This window comes from Rhinolophus ferrumequinum, chromosome 25 (assembly GCF_004115265.2).
Source record: "Rhinolophus ferrumequinum isolate MPI-CBG mRhiFer1 chromosome 25, mRhiFer1_v1.p, whole genome shotgun sequence".
Taxonomy (NCBI): Eukaryota; Metazoa; Chordata; class Mammalia; order Chiroptera; family Rhinolophidae; genus Rhinolophus; species Rhinolophus ferrumequinum.
This window is the reverse complement of record NC_046308.1, coordinates 5639886-5653025: the sequence shown is the minus strand read 5'-3', so window position 1 is coordinate 5653025 and position 13140 is coordinate 5639886. Positions and strand designations below refer to the sequence as shown.

Sequence of the window (13140 nt, the reverse complement as noted above, 5' to 3'; positions counted from 1 at the left end):
GGCTCAGTGTCCTTATCTATAAAACGAGTCACAAGTGTCTACCCCACAGGGTTGGTGGAGTGTAACTAAGACAACGGATGGAGACGACTAGGCAAAACGAGCTAATCCAGTAAGTTCTAGAGCTCTCACTAGTACTCTTCCTAGTGTTGTTGTCCTTTCCGGTTTGTTTATAGACTTTTTTATGGGGAGCATCAATCAATTGTACAAAGAGAAAAAAGTTACTTTCTAAAGAAGATAAAACAGCCCATGAAGCAGCTGGAGGAAAAAGGATGGAAGAAAGTAAAGAAAGCAGAGATGGAAGAAAAGAAAGGGAAGGAGGGGAAGAAAATTCACCTAAAGACAAAAGTGAGGCATCACTTCCCCACAGTTTCCTGAGTGACCACCACGGGGTACTGCCTGCAGTTTCCATGACGAGGGAAAAGAATGCTTTTACAAAACCAAGAACTTGGATGAACAAATCACCAAAACCATCTTAACTGGGTGCCCTCTCCCAGGAGTCCCCCTTAGAGAGGTGCCGACATTCACCTTACAGGAGATGTGAAAGGCCGTGGAAACAGTCTCCCAGCTGCAGGCAACCTGCAGTCTTACCTTTGGAGTCTTCTTTGGCCAAGTGACTACAGGGACCCCAGTGATGGCCAGACTGGGGTCGTCGTCCGCGTGCTCCTTCAGGACACTCTGTGGCCAAACAAAGGAGCCATATTAGCCCAGGGCATGGGGGAGGTCTCTGAAGGGGGCTAGAGGCCAGACCTAACCCAGCAAAAAAAATAACCCTAGGGGCTCTCCACAGACTCAATGCCTGCCCACCACTCCACCACCACCCACACACGCAGTAGAAACCACATCAGTGTCACTGATTTATAAATGCTGTCTATAAATGTCCTGGTTGACTTCTGTGTCCCCAAAGCCTCACATGATGACTAACCTATAGTAAGCTTCCAGTAAATAATTTTAAAAAACAACAACAAAAAACCCCCACTAATACCCAAACAGGGACTTTCTACAAAATGCCTGAACAGTACTCCTCACATCTGTTAAGGTCAATAAAAACAAGGGAAGTCTAAGAACTGTCACAGCCAAGAGGAGCCTGAGCAGACATGACAACTAATGTAACATGATGTCCTAGGTGGGATCCTGGAACAGATGTAAGACATGATGTAAAATCTGAGGACATATGAACAAACTAGAGACTTTAGTTAATGATAACGTATCAATATTGGTTTGCTGATTGTTAACAAATATATTAATGTAAGATGTTAAGAATAAGGGAAACAGGGTGTGTGCAGGGTATGTGGAAACCGTACTATCTGCTGAATTTTTCTGTAAATCTGAAACTGTTCTAGAACATAGTCTACTAATAGAAAATACTTTTTTTCTCTCTTTTTTTGATATTGTTTCAGGTGTACAAAGCAACATAATAGTTAGACATTTACGCCCCTCACAAAATGATAACCCCCCCCAATCTACTACCCCTCTGACATCATATACAGATGTTACAATTCCATTGACTATACTGAAAATAATTTTTAAAAGGCCAATCAGACAGTAGTAACAGCTACAATAAAGTAAGTAAGAATTCTTAGGGTGCCAATTTTTCTAACATGTACATATTTAAAAGAAAATACAACAGAAAGGACATGATTGGACATGATTCAACTCCAGTGTGGGCTTCACATGGGACATGAGAGAGGCTATCAACAGTTGGGGACAGTGGGAAGAATTTCACCACTGGGGGAGATTTCATCACTGACATTGATTAAAATTGCCAGTTCCTGATGATTATAAAAAGCAGGCCAACTTTTCATCACTTTCAGTTTTTAATTATTGTTTAAATATCCCACAGACATTGTATCCTTTTTTTAACGCGCAGCCAGGTGGGCCATTCCACTGCCCTCTCCCCACCTCGGTCCCACGCTCTGGGAAGGTGGAACTGGCTAGGTGAGGGGTGCCCAGGTAAACGCCGGAGGGCCGACACCACACATTTTGTTGAATGAATGTATGAGGGCAGAGGTATTGAGTACTTTCTCTGTGCCGGGGACCATAATTACTATTTCATATCCACTCTCTCATTCAATCTTCTTGACCACTCTCTAAGATGGACTATCATCATTTCCATGGCGCAGATGAGGAAACCAGGGCTTGGGAGACCAGGTGTGGATGAAGGGAACGGTCCAAGACCACTCAGCCAGTAAGTGATGGAGACTCCTCTACCCCACAACCTGTGTTCTTTAACCATAGTATCATTCAGCCTATCCTTTACAAAAGGGAGGGGGCCCATGTTCACAGCAGCATTATTCACAACAGCCAAAAGGTGGAAGCAACCCAAGTGTCCATCATTGGATGAATGAATAAACAAACTGTGATCTAACCATACAATATGATCCAGCCTTAAAAAGGAAGGAAATTCTGGCATATGCTACAATATGGATGATCCTGGAGGACATTATACTGAGTGAAATAAGCCAGTCACAGATGGACAAATGCTGTATGATTCCACTTATATGAGGTACCTAGAGGAGTCAGATTCATACAAGCAGAAAGTAGAATGGTGGTCCTGGGGTGGGAGGTGGGAGGAATGGGGAGTTGTTGTTTAATGGGTGCAGAGTTTCAGTTTGGGACCATGAAAAAGTTCTGGAGATGGATGGTGGAGAACGTGGAACGACAATGTGAATGTACTTAATGCCCCTGAACTGCACATTTAAAAATAGTTAAAATGGTAAATTTTATGTTATGTAGGTATTTACAATTTTTAAAAAGGGGAGGAAGGAGTGGGGCAAAGCAATCCCTCCCTAAGGAATAGAGCCAGAGGTCCTATAAAGTACAGGTTAGAGACCTAATATCTCACTAGTTAAGCTGTCACTGTTATGCTTGGGACAACTCTGGTTGTAGAGTCAGAACACCTGTGTTCGAGTTCTGCAATTTACAGATTGTGTGACCATGAGTAAGCAGCAGCTTCCTGTTGTCTTACCTGGGTATAGAAAAGTGTCACCCATCTTGATTTTACACTATGACGCTGGATGTGATTTTACTACCATGCTTAGGAGCATTTGTTAAGTGCTTGCTCTAGACATTAAATAATCCTATCTGTGGGGTCGGGACAATTCTTCCCATTTTGCCAAAGCAGAAACTAAAATTCAGGGAGGTCAAGTGATTTGCCCAAGGTCACACAGCTGGGAGGAACCTGGCGCTGACCAGGTCTATCTGCCTACAAGGCCTAGGTCATAACACAGGGTGACAAGGGCTCAGGAAACCATTCCAGTAACCTCTGGAGCTGACCTACAAAAATAGGACACCTAGGAGACAATCGAGGTACCACAGTCAGCCTTCTATTAACAAATACAGAAGTGACCCATCCTCGTCTATGCCTTGCAAATATGCCAGACAGTAATTCAGCCACTAACTCCTTAGAAGCCATTTCTCAAACTATCCCCACATCACAGAAGAGGCACTTGTACCCAAAGTGGGCCTGCCCGAGCACAAAATTTCATTATTTCATGGTTTCTCTTTATAATCCATATGAATTTCACACCCTCCCCCACAATACATCAGGATTTGTTTTTTCTAAAAATAATGACCCCCCCCAAAAAAAAAGTCACTTAAAGGCTTTCCAGGAAGATGTTCCATGTTTACCTAAAGCCTTTCTATATGTCCCCATATTGTTGGGACAGGGGCCCATCACTTCCACAGGACATTCTGCTGCCTTATCCCTATCTCAGTCTCTAGGCTGAGGTGACAAGTTCAGATGCTTCCAGGAACCAGTCAGGTAAAGTAAAAGATGTAAACGGACTCGGGCTATCAGGAATGGTGTGGCCTGTGGCAAACCAGAGGCCACATGCCCCTTTTAAAGAGGTCAAATGCTACTTACTCCCAATCTACTAACCTCCTGTGGGAATGAAAGCCCTGCCAGATATCTGATTTCTCAGAAGTCAAAGCTCCAGAGTTTTATTTGAAATCTCTCCACTGTTAAATGTTGGCGACTGATGGAAAATATATATATTTTTAAATCACTATGAAGCAAACACATCTGTGGGCTGTCTTGGGCCACAGGCCACCGGTTTACAAACGCTGCTCTGCATATGACTGAAAATAACGCCTACTCCACTCGATTTTCTCTGAGTTTCCTTCTGAATTACCTCAAGATTTCTTGTCATTTCAGTATCAGAGCTGGAGTCGGGAACTCACAAGCATTGAAGCAAGAGGCCTTTTTAGAGGGATGACTGGTTACCAAAAACTATTACTGAAGGTGTGAATATTAATAATGATTAATACATTAATAATGATAAATAATAGTTAAAAGTTAATAAAGAGACCTCTCCAAGTGCCTACTTGTCTGGCAATCCTATACACACACTCCCTGCAGGAAGCGGCGCGCCCCCCATGCGTGGCCCTCAGTGGCCACCAGGGGGCGCCATGGGCTATGCCCCTCAGGAAAGGCCGTGTTTTCATTTGTATGTGACAGGCGGCAGGAAGAGATGATCCTAATTGGAGATTTTCTCTCTGAGAAATAAATTGTGCTGAAGGTAATCATGTCACTGGCTTTCCTAGGCTCTGCCAGAATTTATGCACTTCCTGGGGCTCTTGGAAGCAGAGACAAGGAAGCCTGAGTGCCTGCACCAGCCCAGTGCGGTTCAGGTTACACCCTACAAGCCTTCACTAGAAAAGCCCAGGGCAGGTGTGAAAAAGAGAAAGATTGGGGCCACCGGACCCTTTCGGCTGGAAACTGCCCTGTTTATGACCTAACAAGATAACCACAGACAATGGAGGTGCTGAGTCTCTGCTCCCCCTTATGACAACTTCTCTCAAAGAGCTTAATGTGAACAATGGATTCAGGTCCCATTGTTTCCGGGGGGTGGAGCATTAATAATTAGAATCACCATATGTGACTAAAATTACCACCACTGTGATAATAAAGCAGAGGCAGACATCAAGAACGATCACCAAACCACACGCCGGTAACGCAGCACGGAGCAGCTCAGAGTGCTGCTCAGGGGACACAGCAGTCTCAGGGGGACCCACCCCCTGGCCAGGGCCCCTACAATCAGGTGTCAGTGCACCTTGGGTGTCCCAGGACCCCTTCATCCACTCCAGCCCAACATCTGTGCCTGCTTGGGCTGAACTGTCTCAAAAAGACACATTCAAGTCCTAACTCCTAGCACCTCTGAATGTGACCTTACTTGGAAAAAGGGTCTCTGCAGATATAGTTAAGAATCTCAAGATGAAATGACCCCAGATTTATAAGAGAAAGGAGAGGGGGATCTGACAGAGACCCAAGGAAAAAGGTCATGGGAAGACAGAGGCAGAGACTGGAGTGACGCAGCCACAAGCCAAGGGACACCAGGAACCACTAGTAGCTGCAAGAGCAAACAGCAAGACCAGGAGAGGCAACGTAAGTGAGCAGGTGTGTTCGGAGTCAGGACCTGATGACCCCATGATCGAAAAGCTGGACACACCTTCCACGGTTGTGGGTTTCACAAACTCTCACACTTGACTTAAGTGGGCCTGTTTTCATTCCATGGTAGTGTCTGAAACAATCATATCAGCTCTAGCTTACCGAACACTTAAAAGACCCTGTACTAGTGTCACTACGCTGAATCCGCTGAGGCATGTGCTCTTACTATCCCCATCTTATCGAGTTCCCCAAAGAGCAATCAGCTGATTAATGGATGGCACAGGGGATTCAGCCTGACTCCGGAACCTTTGGTCTTACAAGATAACATCTGCTTGGATAACATACTCTTAATTTAGGATTATTTTCTATTATATTTGGGCTTTGATGAAAGAACAATACGACTTATTGTTTTTTAGTGTTAAAAAAAGATAACATTTGAAAACTAGCTCTTTATTGTCTCTTCCAGCCCCTTAAGTCCATGTGGTCCCATAATTCCACACAATAAGAAAAGCGGCTGTCTATAGCGAGCTGGCATTTCTACCCTCAGCTGACACTCTGGCCGCCATGAAGGCATGGCATCATGGGAACGAGAGCCTGGAATTATCTTAATGACGGCTGCAGAATCGCCTTGCAAAGGGGTATCTGTCAAAAGCCTTCCCACATCCAATCTCAGAAGTCACTGCCAATTTAGGCCCGAGCCCTTCACAACCTTGCAATGCACTGGTTATTTTCAAGTCATTTACAATTGATTCGAGGACTAGACCTGTCCCCAAGTAGTCACACACTGTCCTTTCCTACCATCAGGAGCCCCAGCTCTCTCCCTGAGTTCTAGCTGAAAGTATAGATTCTTCTGGGAGGGATAGCAGGCAGGGCAATGCCCATCTTACTGTTAATTACTTTGTCCACAGATTAATGGTTGCCAATCCAAGAGGGAAGAGAGAAAAGATGATGTATTGGGTTGAATAGTGTGCCTAAGAAAATTCATGTGCATTCAAAACCTCAGAACGAGACCTTATTGGGAAACAGGGTCTTTACAGATGTAAGCATGTTAAAATGAGATCGTATGGATTAGGGTGGGCCCTAATCCAATGACTGACGTCCTTATAAGAAGAGAAGACACTCAGAGACAGAGAAGACAGATGTCTATGTGAAGGTGAAGACAGAGATTGGAGTGACGTAGCCACAGCCGAGGATTGCCAGAAACCACGAAAAACTGGGAGAGACAAGGAAGGAGCCTCCCCAGAGCCCTCAGGGTGGGCACTGATGTCAGACGTCTGGCCTCCAGAACTGTGAGAGAGTAAATCTCTCCTGTTTCAAGCCAGTCTGTGGTTCTTCGTTACGCAGCCCTAGGAGACTACTACAGATTTCAATTCTAAACCAGAAAGAGGGATGGGAGAAGCTGAGAGCTTGGGAAGGGTGAAGAGCTGGCCAAAGCCAGTCTGGTTCTCCTTGGACTGCTACCTAAAAACAGCTAATCTTTCTCGAGAGGCTTACTAGGGAAGCTGGGTGTTCATTACCTCACTGTTCCTCAAAATAATTCAGTGACACAGGTCCCTGTTATTATCCTCACTTTACAGTGAAGACACTCAGGTTTCAATCCATTAAGCACTTCAGAATAGCCAAAGAACCACAGACTCTGGTCCCCAGAAAAACAAAGCACATTTAGTTCAATATCCTGGTTTTACATACTGAGAAACAGAAAGGTAGAGTGATTTGCCCAAGGCCACACAGCAAACAGCTAAGAATTTCAGAAACCAAAACTGAACGCAAAGGTCCCTTATGTCCTGATTTCTTGTTCTTCCCATTGTGTACATGCCAATATCCTGCACCTTCAGCAGAACAAGAGTCTTAAGAGAAGGGAGTCACAGAAAACACCTCAATGCCAAATCCCAAAGGGTTTCACAGAGATGAGGGGGGAAATGGCTTTCTTGGACTTTTACAAGATGCTGGAATCTCCCTTGCTTTCACAAAGCAAATTAAGTAGGATGGTCATTTTGAATTGAATCTAGATCCAGACCCCATCCCCACCCCAAGGTAAGTTTTCAAGGTCCAAGTGAGCTCACTGGGACTTGCTGAAACCATTGGGTTCACTGAGGTAAAAAGGACACTCAACTTACAAAAGTTCTACCCACAAAAAAAGAGTAAGTTAGACTTACAGGAATGGGCACAAAAAAGAAAACTTAAAGTGAGTTGCAAGAGCAGGTGACCTAATTTTTTAATTATGTATTTGTTTGTATACGTGGGGGTGAGAGGAAAGCTGCAGAAGTATATTCACTAGATGTTTAATGAGGCGTTACCCTCAAGGTGTGAGAACTGAGGAGGGGGACGTTTTCTGTCCTCTCGCCTACAATGTTTAACTTCTTTTACATTGATCATGTCACACTATTACACTTAAAACGTTTATACAGATGAAATGTCCAGAGCAGGTAAAACCATAAAGACAGAAAGCAGACCAGAGGGAGGGGGAAATGGGAAGTGATGGCTAATGGGTACAGGGTTCTGCCTGGGGTGATGAAAAGTTAGGAACTATATACAGGCAGTGGTTACAAAACAATGTGAATGTGCTTGATACCACTTTACAGTGGTTAAAATGGTTAAGTGTTGCTTCCTTGAAGGTTCTAAACTGGTGACCTAGCAAGTAAAATCTATCAATATAAAATGGTAAATGTTACGTGTATTTTACCACAATTGAAAAAAAATGCACTACATTCTCTGTTCTGGCCTTAAGTTTGACCCTTGAAAGTGTTTTTCTCCTGGGCTAGCTGAGAGTGAGAAGGAAACCTTTTTTTCCTTCTCACTCTCAGCTAGCCACGACAATTTCAGAACTTTGAAAAAAGGGCATGGCACCACCAGTTACCAAGGGCGGACTATATTCCTACAGGCCTAGAATGTAAAACCCAGAGGACCAGATAGCTGGGTTGAAGATGAACCGAACAGTATGTAGGAAAAAGAGGTTTTCTCTATTCATCCGCTTCCTAGGACTCAGCAGCACTTCCTTGAGCAGATGACTTTGCAACTGTCAGCCAAACCTGTGCCTCTCAAGAGTCCGTCGCCTTTAGTTTCATCCTGGAAGGGTCACAGTCTTGAGCCATGTGGTTTTGATTCTGTCATAGATGGCACATCATCAGGGAGGCCCATCTGAGTCCCCAGCAAAACAAAATTAACTCATGGGCATAAAATAGCACTAAATGTCCACTCTGTGGAGAAATGCCCAAACCAGTCTTTCCTACGACATAACATTCCCCAGTTCCCATCGGGCCCTTCCTTCAACAATGACCTGCACCTCACCGCATCTTGTGTTTGGTTTTGTAGTTTATCAAATGATGTCAAATGCATTTTCTCACTTGACCTTTGACATTTGGGCAGCAGATGCTGTAGAGGTTTTATTTCCGTTACACAAATGAGAAAAATTAAGCTCGGGAGTTCAATGACAAGACCAAGTCAGTCAGCTAAAGCCTGAAGCGGCAGTTGTCGAACCAAGGTCTTCTGACTGAATCCAGTATTCCTCCCACAGCACCATTCATAGCCGGGAAGAGACAAGGAGACAGAAGCTTGAGAAGGCTAATGCTGAAGGAGCCACCGTGTCCCTTCCTTGCTCTCCCAACCTGCAGCTCACAATTCACCAGAAGTCTCCGATAAGATTCAGAAGAACACTTCCTCTTTCAAATGAATGTTTTTAACTCATTTACAATATTCTGGGACCCTAATACTATTCATGATGTAATTACTGATGAAAATGCCTGTTTTCACTTTACAGGACCGCAGAAGAAAAAAGTAGCCACGTAACAGAATTTTCAGGTTTCCTTTAAGGAACCCAATATACAAAGGCCAAGACTAGGGGTTCCTAACATGGGGTCCAGGAACAGACTCAGGAGTCCAAGACCCCCTGACATGGCATGCAAAATTTTGTGTGTATAAGCATGTTTTCAAGAAACTCTCAAGAGAAGTCAGAAACCTGCAAAAAGTCAAGAATCAATGAAAAAGACCCATTAGCAAGTAAAGATTTGCTTTATAGGGATGTTTACTACCGAGTTCTTTTGCCTGGCAACTTTCCCGCATCACAAGATTTTAATCTTACAGCACTTGTAGGGTACACACCTGCTATAGAAAATGAACTATACCTGGATGAATGATTTTGTACACTGGCTCCCTCTGCTGGTGGTACCTGTCGGGCTACTTGCTGTGGGCCCCAGGTCTCAAGACTCCAGCCCCTGGTCACTAAGCACCTCCAGGGCAGGACAGTCTCAATATTTCTATACCCCGGCACCTGATACATTTCCTAAATGAACAAATGAACTAATTAACAAGTCCTGGGTAGAGTTTGCAGGCATCAAAAAAGAGACTTCAATTCGGTTTCCAATCCCAGCAGGCAGCCAGATTTACTTGGGAACCAGATATTGGAGAAGAAAGCCCAAATGCCTGAGGACTCACACCAAAAAGCCTTAGCAATGCTGAGACAGGAAGCATTCCACATAGTGGTGTCCACACGGGAGTCTGGAGGCATTCCTGGGTCCTCATCCCAGCTGTCACCTCAGGCATGTCCATTAACCTCTCTGTGCCTACTTTCTCATCGGCTAAGTGCAGATAATAAGGGTACCGACCACTTGCCGAGCACTGGTACCTGGCAGGTAGTGAGCTTCCAACAGATGTTATGACTATGATGGCTACAGCACAAGGCCTCCCAGTGTATATCCTGTTTCTTAAACACACTGCTCATGAGCACTCTGCCTAGGATAGCGTTCCCCTCCTGGAGAACTCCTATGCAGCCTCTAAGGCCCAGCTCGAATGCCCTCTCTGCATAACGGTCCCAGAACCCTGGTCGGCTCCCAGGCCCTGGGTACGCACAGCACACTCAGTGGCACTTAATTCCCTGTCACCTGATCTCTTCACCTGCCTGTTTCCTTTGCTAGACAATGAACTACCTGAGAACAGTGACTACCACCTCCTGCTTTCCGTCCCCCCACAGCCAGCACAGCTGGTGCTCAGTGGGAGTTGGCTCCATAACTGGGCTCTACTTGGAGACCTCTGAACCCTGGGTGGCCACGTGGCCCACCTTGGCTGGCCACCTCGAGGACTAGCAAAACGTACAATCTGATCACGTGAAAACTATATGCTCCAGGGGAAGCCAGCCCAGAGCACAAACCTCCGTGACCAGGACGAAGGAGTCTGTCCCCAAACCCAACAGCAGCTACTCCAGTAGCACCTATTATTGGTACAGCCTCAGATTTTCAACAAGTACGAGAAAGAATTCATTGTCAACCAGAGCCAGCTTCCACCAAGGGGTGCCCCCAAGGTCTCAATGGTGGCCTCAGCTTGGATACCCTAGATGAGCTGGTTTGAACCAGGGCCCCTCCCCGTGCACGGACACCCCCCCAGGAGAGTCTGCCCCCAGCCGCCCTTGGGAAGCTGTGCTGTGAACACAACCTGCCCAGCCCTCAGCTGCCCAGCCCCAGACGCGACTTCCTGCCCACCTTTACACCCTCCAGGAGTGCCTGGGGGTCCTCGATGCCCTCGGGGACACACTTCTTGTTTTCCGGGAGGGATTCAAGTTTCTCCACCAGAGCTTTCAGGCCCTTCAGTTCAAACTCGGTGAGGTGCGTCCATTTGGCAGAGACCTCAGTGCTGGGAGAGCCGGTGGGCGTCTTGGGGTAGTCTGTGGGCATCGTCGTGGACTTCACACTCTCCTCCGACTCATTCGACAAAGTCCTTTTGAGGAACCGCATGGCGGGGGCTTTGGGCTTCTTCCCGGGGGGCTCCTGGTCCTCAGAGGGGGTGCTGGTGGGCGAGGCAGGGCCATCGGCGGGTGGCTTGGGCACCTTATCTGCACCTTCCTCCTCCTGCTCTTCTTCCTTCTCCTCCTCCTCCTGGGGCTGCGGCTCACAGGACTCCTCCTCCATCTCCAGCCAGGAATCAGATGAGAAGCCGTCTATACTGGGCTTTCTTGGGGCATCTACAGGGGGTGGGGGGTGTCACAATAAAGACTGAGCTGACCACCCAGACTCCCTGCTGGAAGTCCCGGTCACCTCTACTCACTATACCTCCCCTTTACTCTGGAGATCGAGCTGCTTTGGACAACTCTAAGGTCTATGCCTCCCTCAGCTTCCAGAAAGGTTATGGTCAGTCAGATATAGGTTCAAATCCCAGCTCAGCTTCCCCAAGTTTTGTGTACCCAGATAGGTTGCTTCACCTCGCTGAACATACCTGGCATTTTATATTTCACCGTATAAAAATAAGACAAACAGAGCATATATGATTCCATTCATATAAAATGTCCGGAAGAAGAGAACATCCATAGAGACAGAAAGTAGATTAGTGACTGCTTAGGGCGGCAGGGGGGCGAGGGAGACACGGAGATGACGACTAAAGGGGATGGGTATCTTTCTAGGATGCTGAAAACGTTCTAAAACTTGACCGTGGTGATGGGTTACGCAACTCTGGGAATAGACTGAAAACCACTGGATTAAACACATTAAACGGGTGAATTGTATGACATGTGAACTACACCCCAATAAAGCTCTTTTAAAAATACGAGGCAAAGAAATAAATAAATAAAATAAGGCAAAGACTACTTCTTCTAAAGGCTTGTTGTGAGGATTAAATAAGGAAGGTCATCACGAGCCCAGCTCCCGGCACACAACTAGCACTCGGTAAATGACGCGTTTCCCTAACGCCCCCTTTCTCTTTGGCAGATGGACCAGAGAGGCAGAAGAAAATAGTGGCAAGAAAATTTAAGAAAAAATGGGCGCCAATGACCCAAACACTGCCTTAAGATTTCCCCTTGTGCCTGGAAACAGAATTGGGGATGTTCTTTTTGTTTTTTTGGATTTGTTTGTTGTTTTTTTTTGCCAGGCCAGGAACGTTCTTCCACAGCCCTAAGTATCCAAATGAGGGAAGTGACCCTCGTTTCTTGGTCACTTCCCTTGTTTGGGGACTACCACAAAAACAAGCCTCCAATCCCCACAGGAACATGTAGCTACCACTACAACCAGGGGTTCCCACACTAGTTCAGAATCAATTTTATCTCCTACCAGGCTGGGAGCTTCAGAAGAGCAGGTTGTAGAGTTTCCGTATTTTTCACACCCGAATATTGCCTCATCTGACAGGAACAGGACCCAAAACAGAACCCCCACTCCCACCTCCAGACACAAATGAGTTTCCAGGAGGTGAAGGAGCAGTTCCTAATCAAGACCCCAGCAGAAATATTTGTTCCCCATCATATGCCCGCCTGAAATCCCTCTAGTCACTAAGCATGAAAGTTCAAGGGAAGAAAGGAAGAAAAGGCTTAGTGAGAAAAGAAAAAAAAAAAATCTAAAACTCCTGGCGATTATGGCAGAAATTGTGCAGACCAATCACATTTTTCTATCCTGTGATGAGAAAGATGGAGTGATTGAGGCACTGGGGACTCTGCATCTAGGAAAACCCCTCAGCAATCACAGCTCAGAGGCAGAGGAGAAGAAGCAGGGCTGTTACAGCTAGGTGCAACTTCAGGGCAGGCGTCTGTGAGTCAGGATTCAAAGACCAAACCATTTTGGGGGGATGATGTCCCTTTAAGTATCAACAGTGGGGCTGCAGCTGCGGCTATAAACGCTGTCTCCCGCCTCTGTCAGAACCACCCACTGCTCTGCCAAGCTTGCATCTCCAGACCTGGACACCCCTCCCAATAGCTCAAAGCTGGCCTGGTATTTGGGGGCCTGCCTATATCTCAGGGGCCTGCTCCTATACAGACAAAAATCCAATCCCAGGGTGCAGGGAGC

General features: G+C 46.1%; 1 protein-coding gene across 1 annotated transcript in view; it reads right to left on the bottom strand.

Moving 5' to 3' along the window:
* The window catches only part of KDM2B (lysine demethylase 2B), a 109789-nt gene that overhangs the window by 46870 nt on the left and 49779 nt on the right, over positions 1–13140 (bottom strand). Inside the window, 2 exon segments of the mRNA XM_033097500.1 lie at positions 589–675; positions 10858–11336. Of these exon segments, the coding sequence (XP_032953391.1) occupies positions 589–675; positions 10858–11336 (566 nt within the window).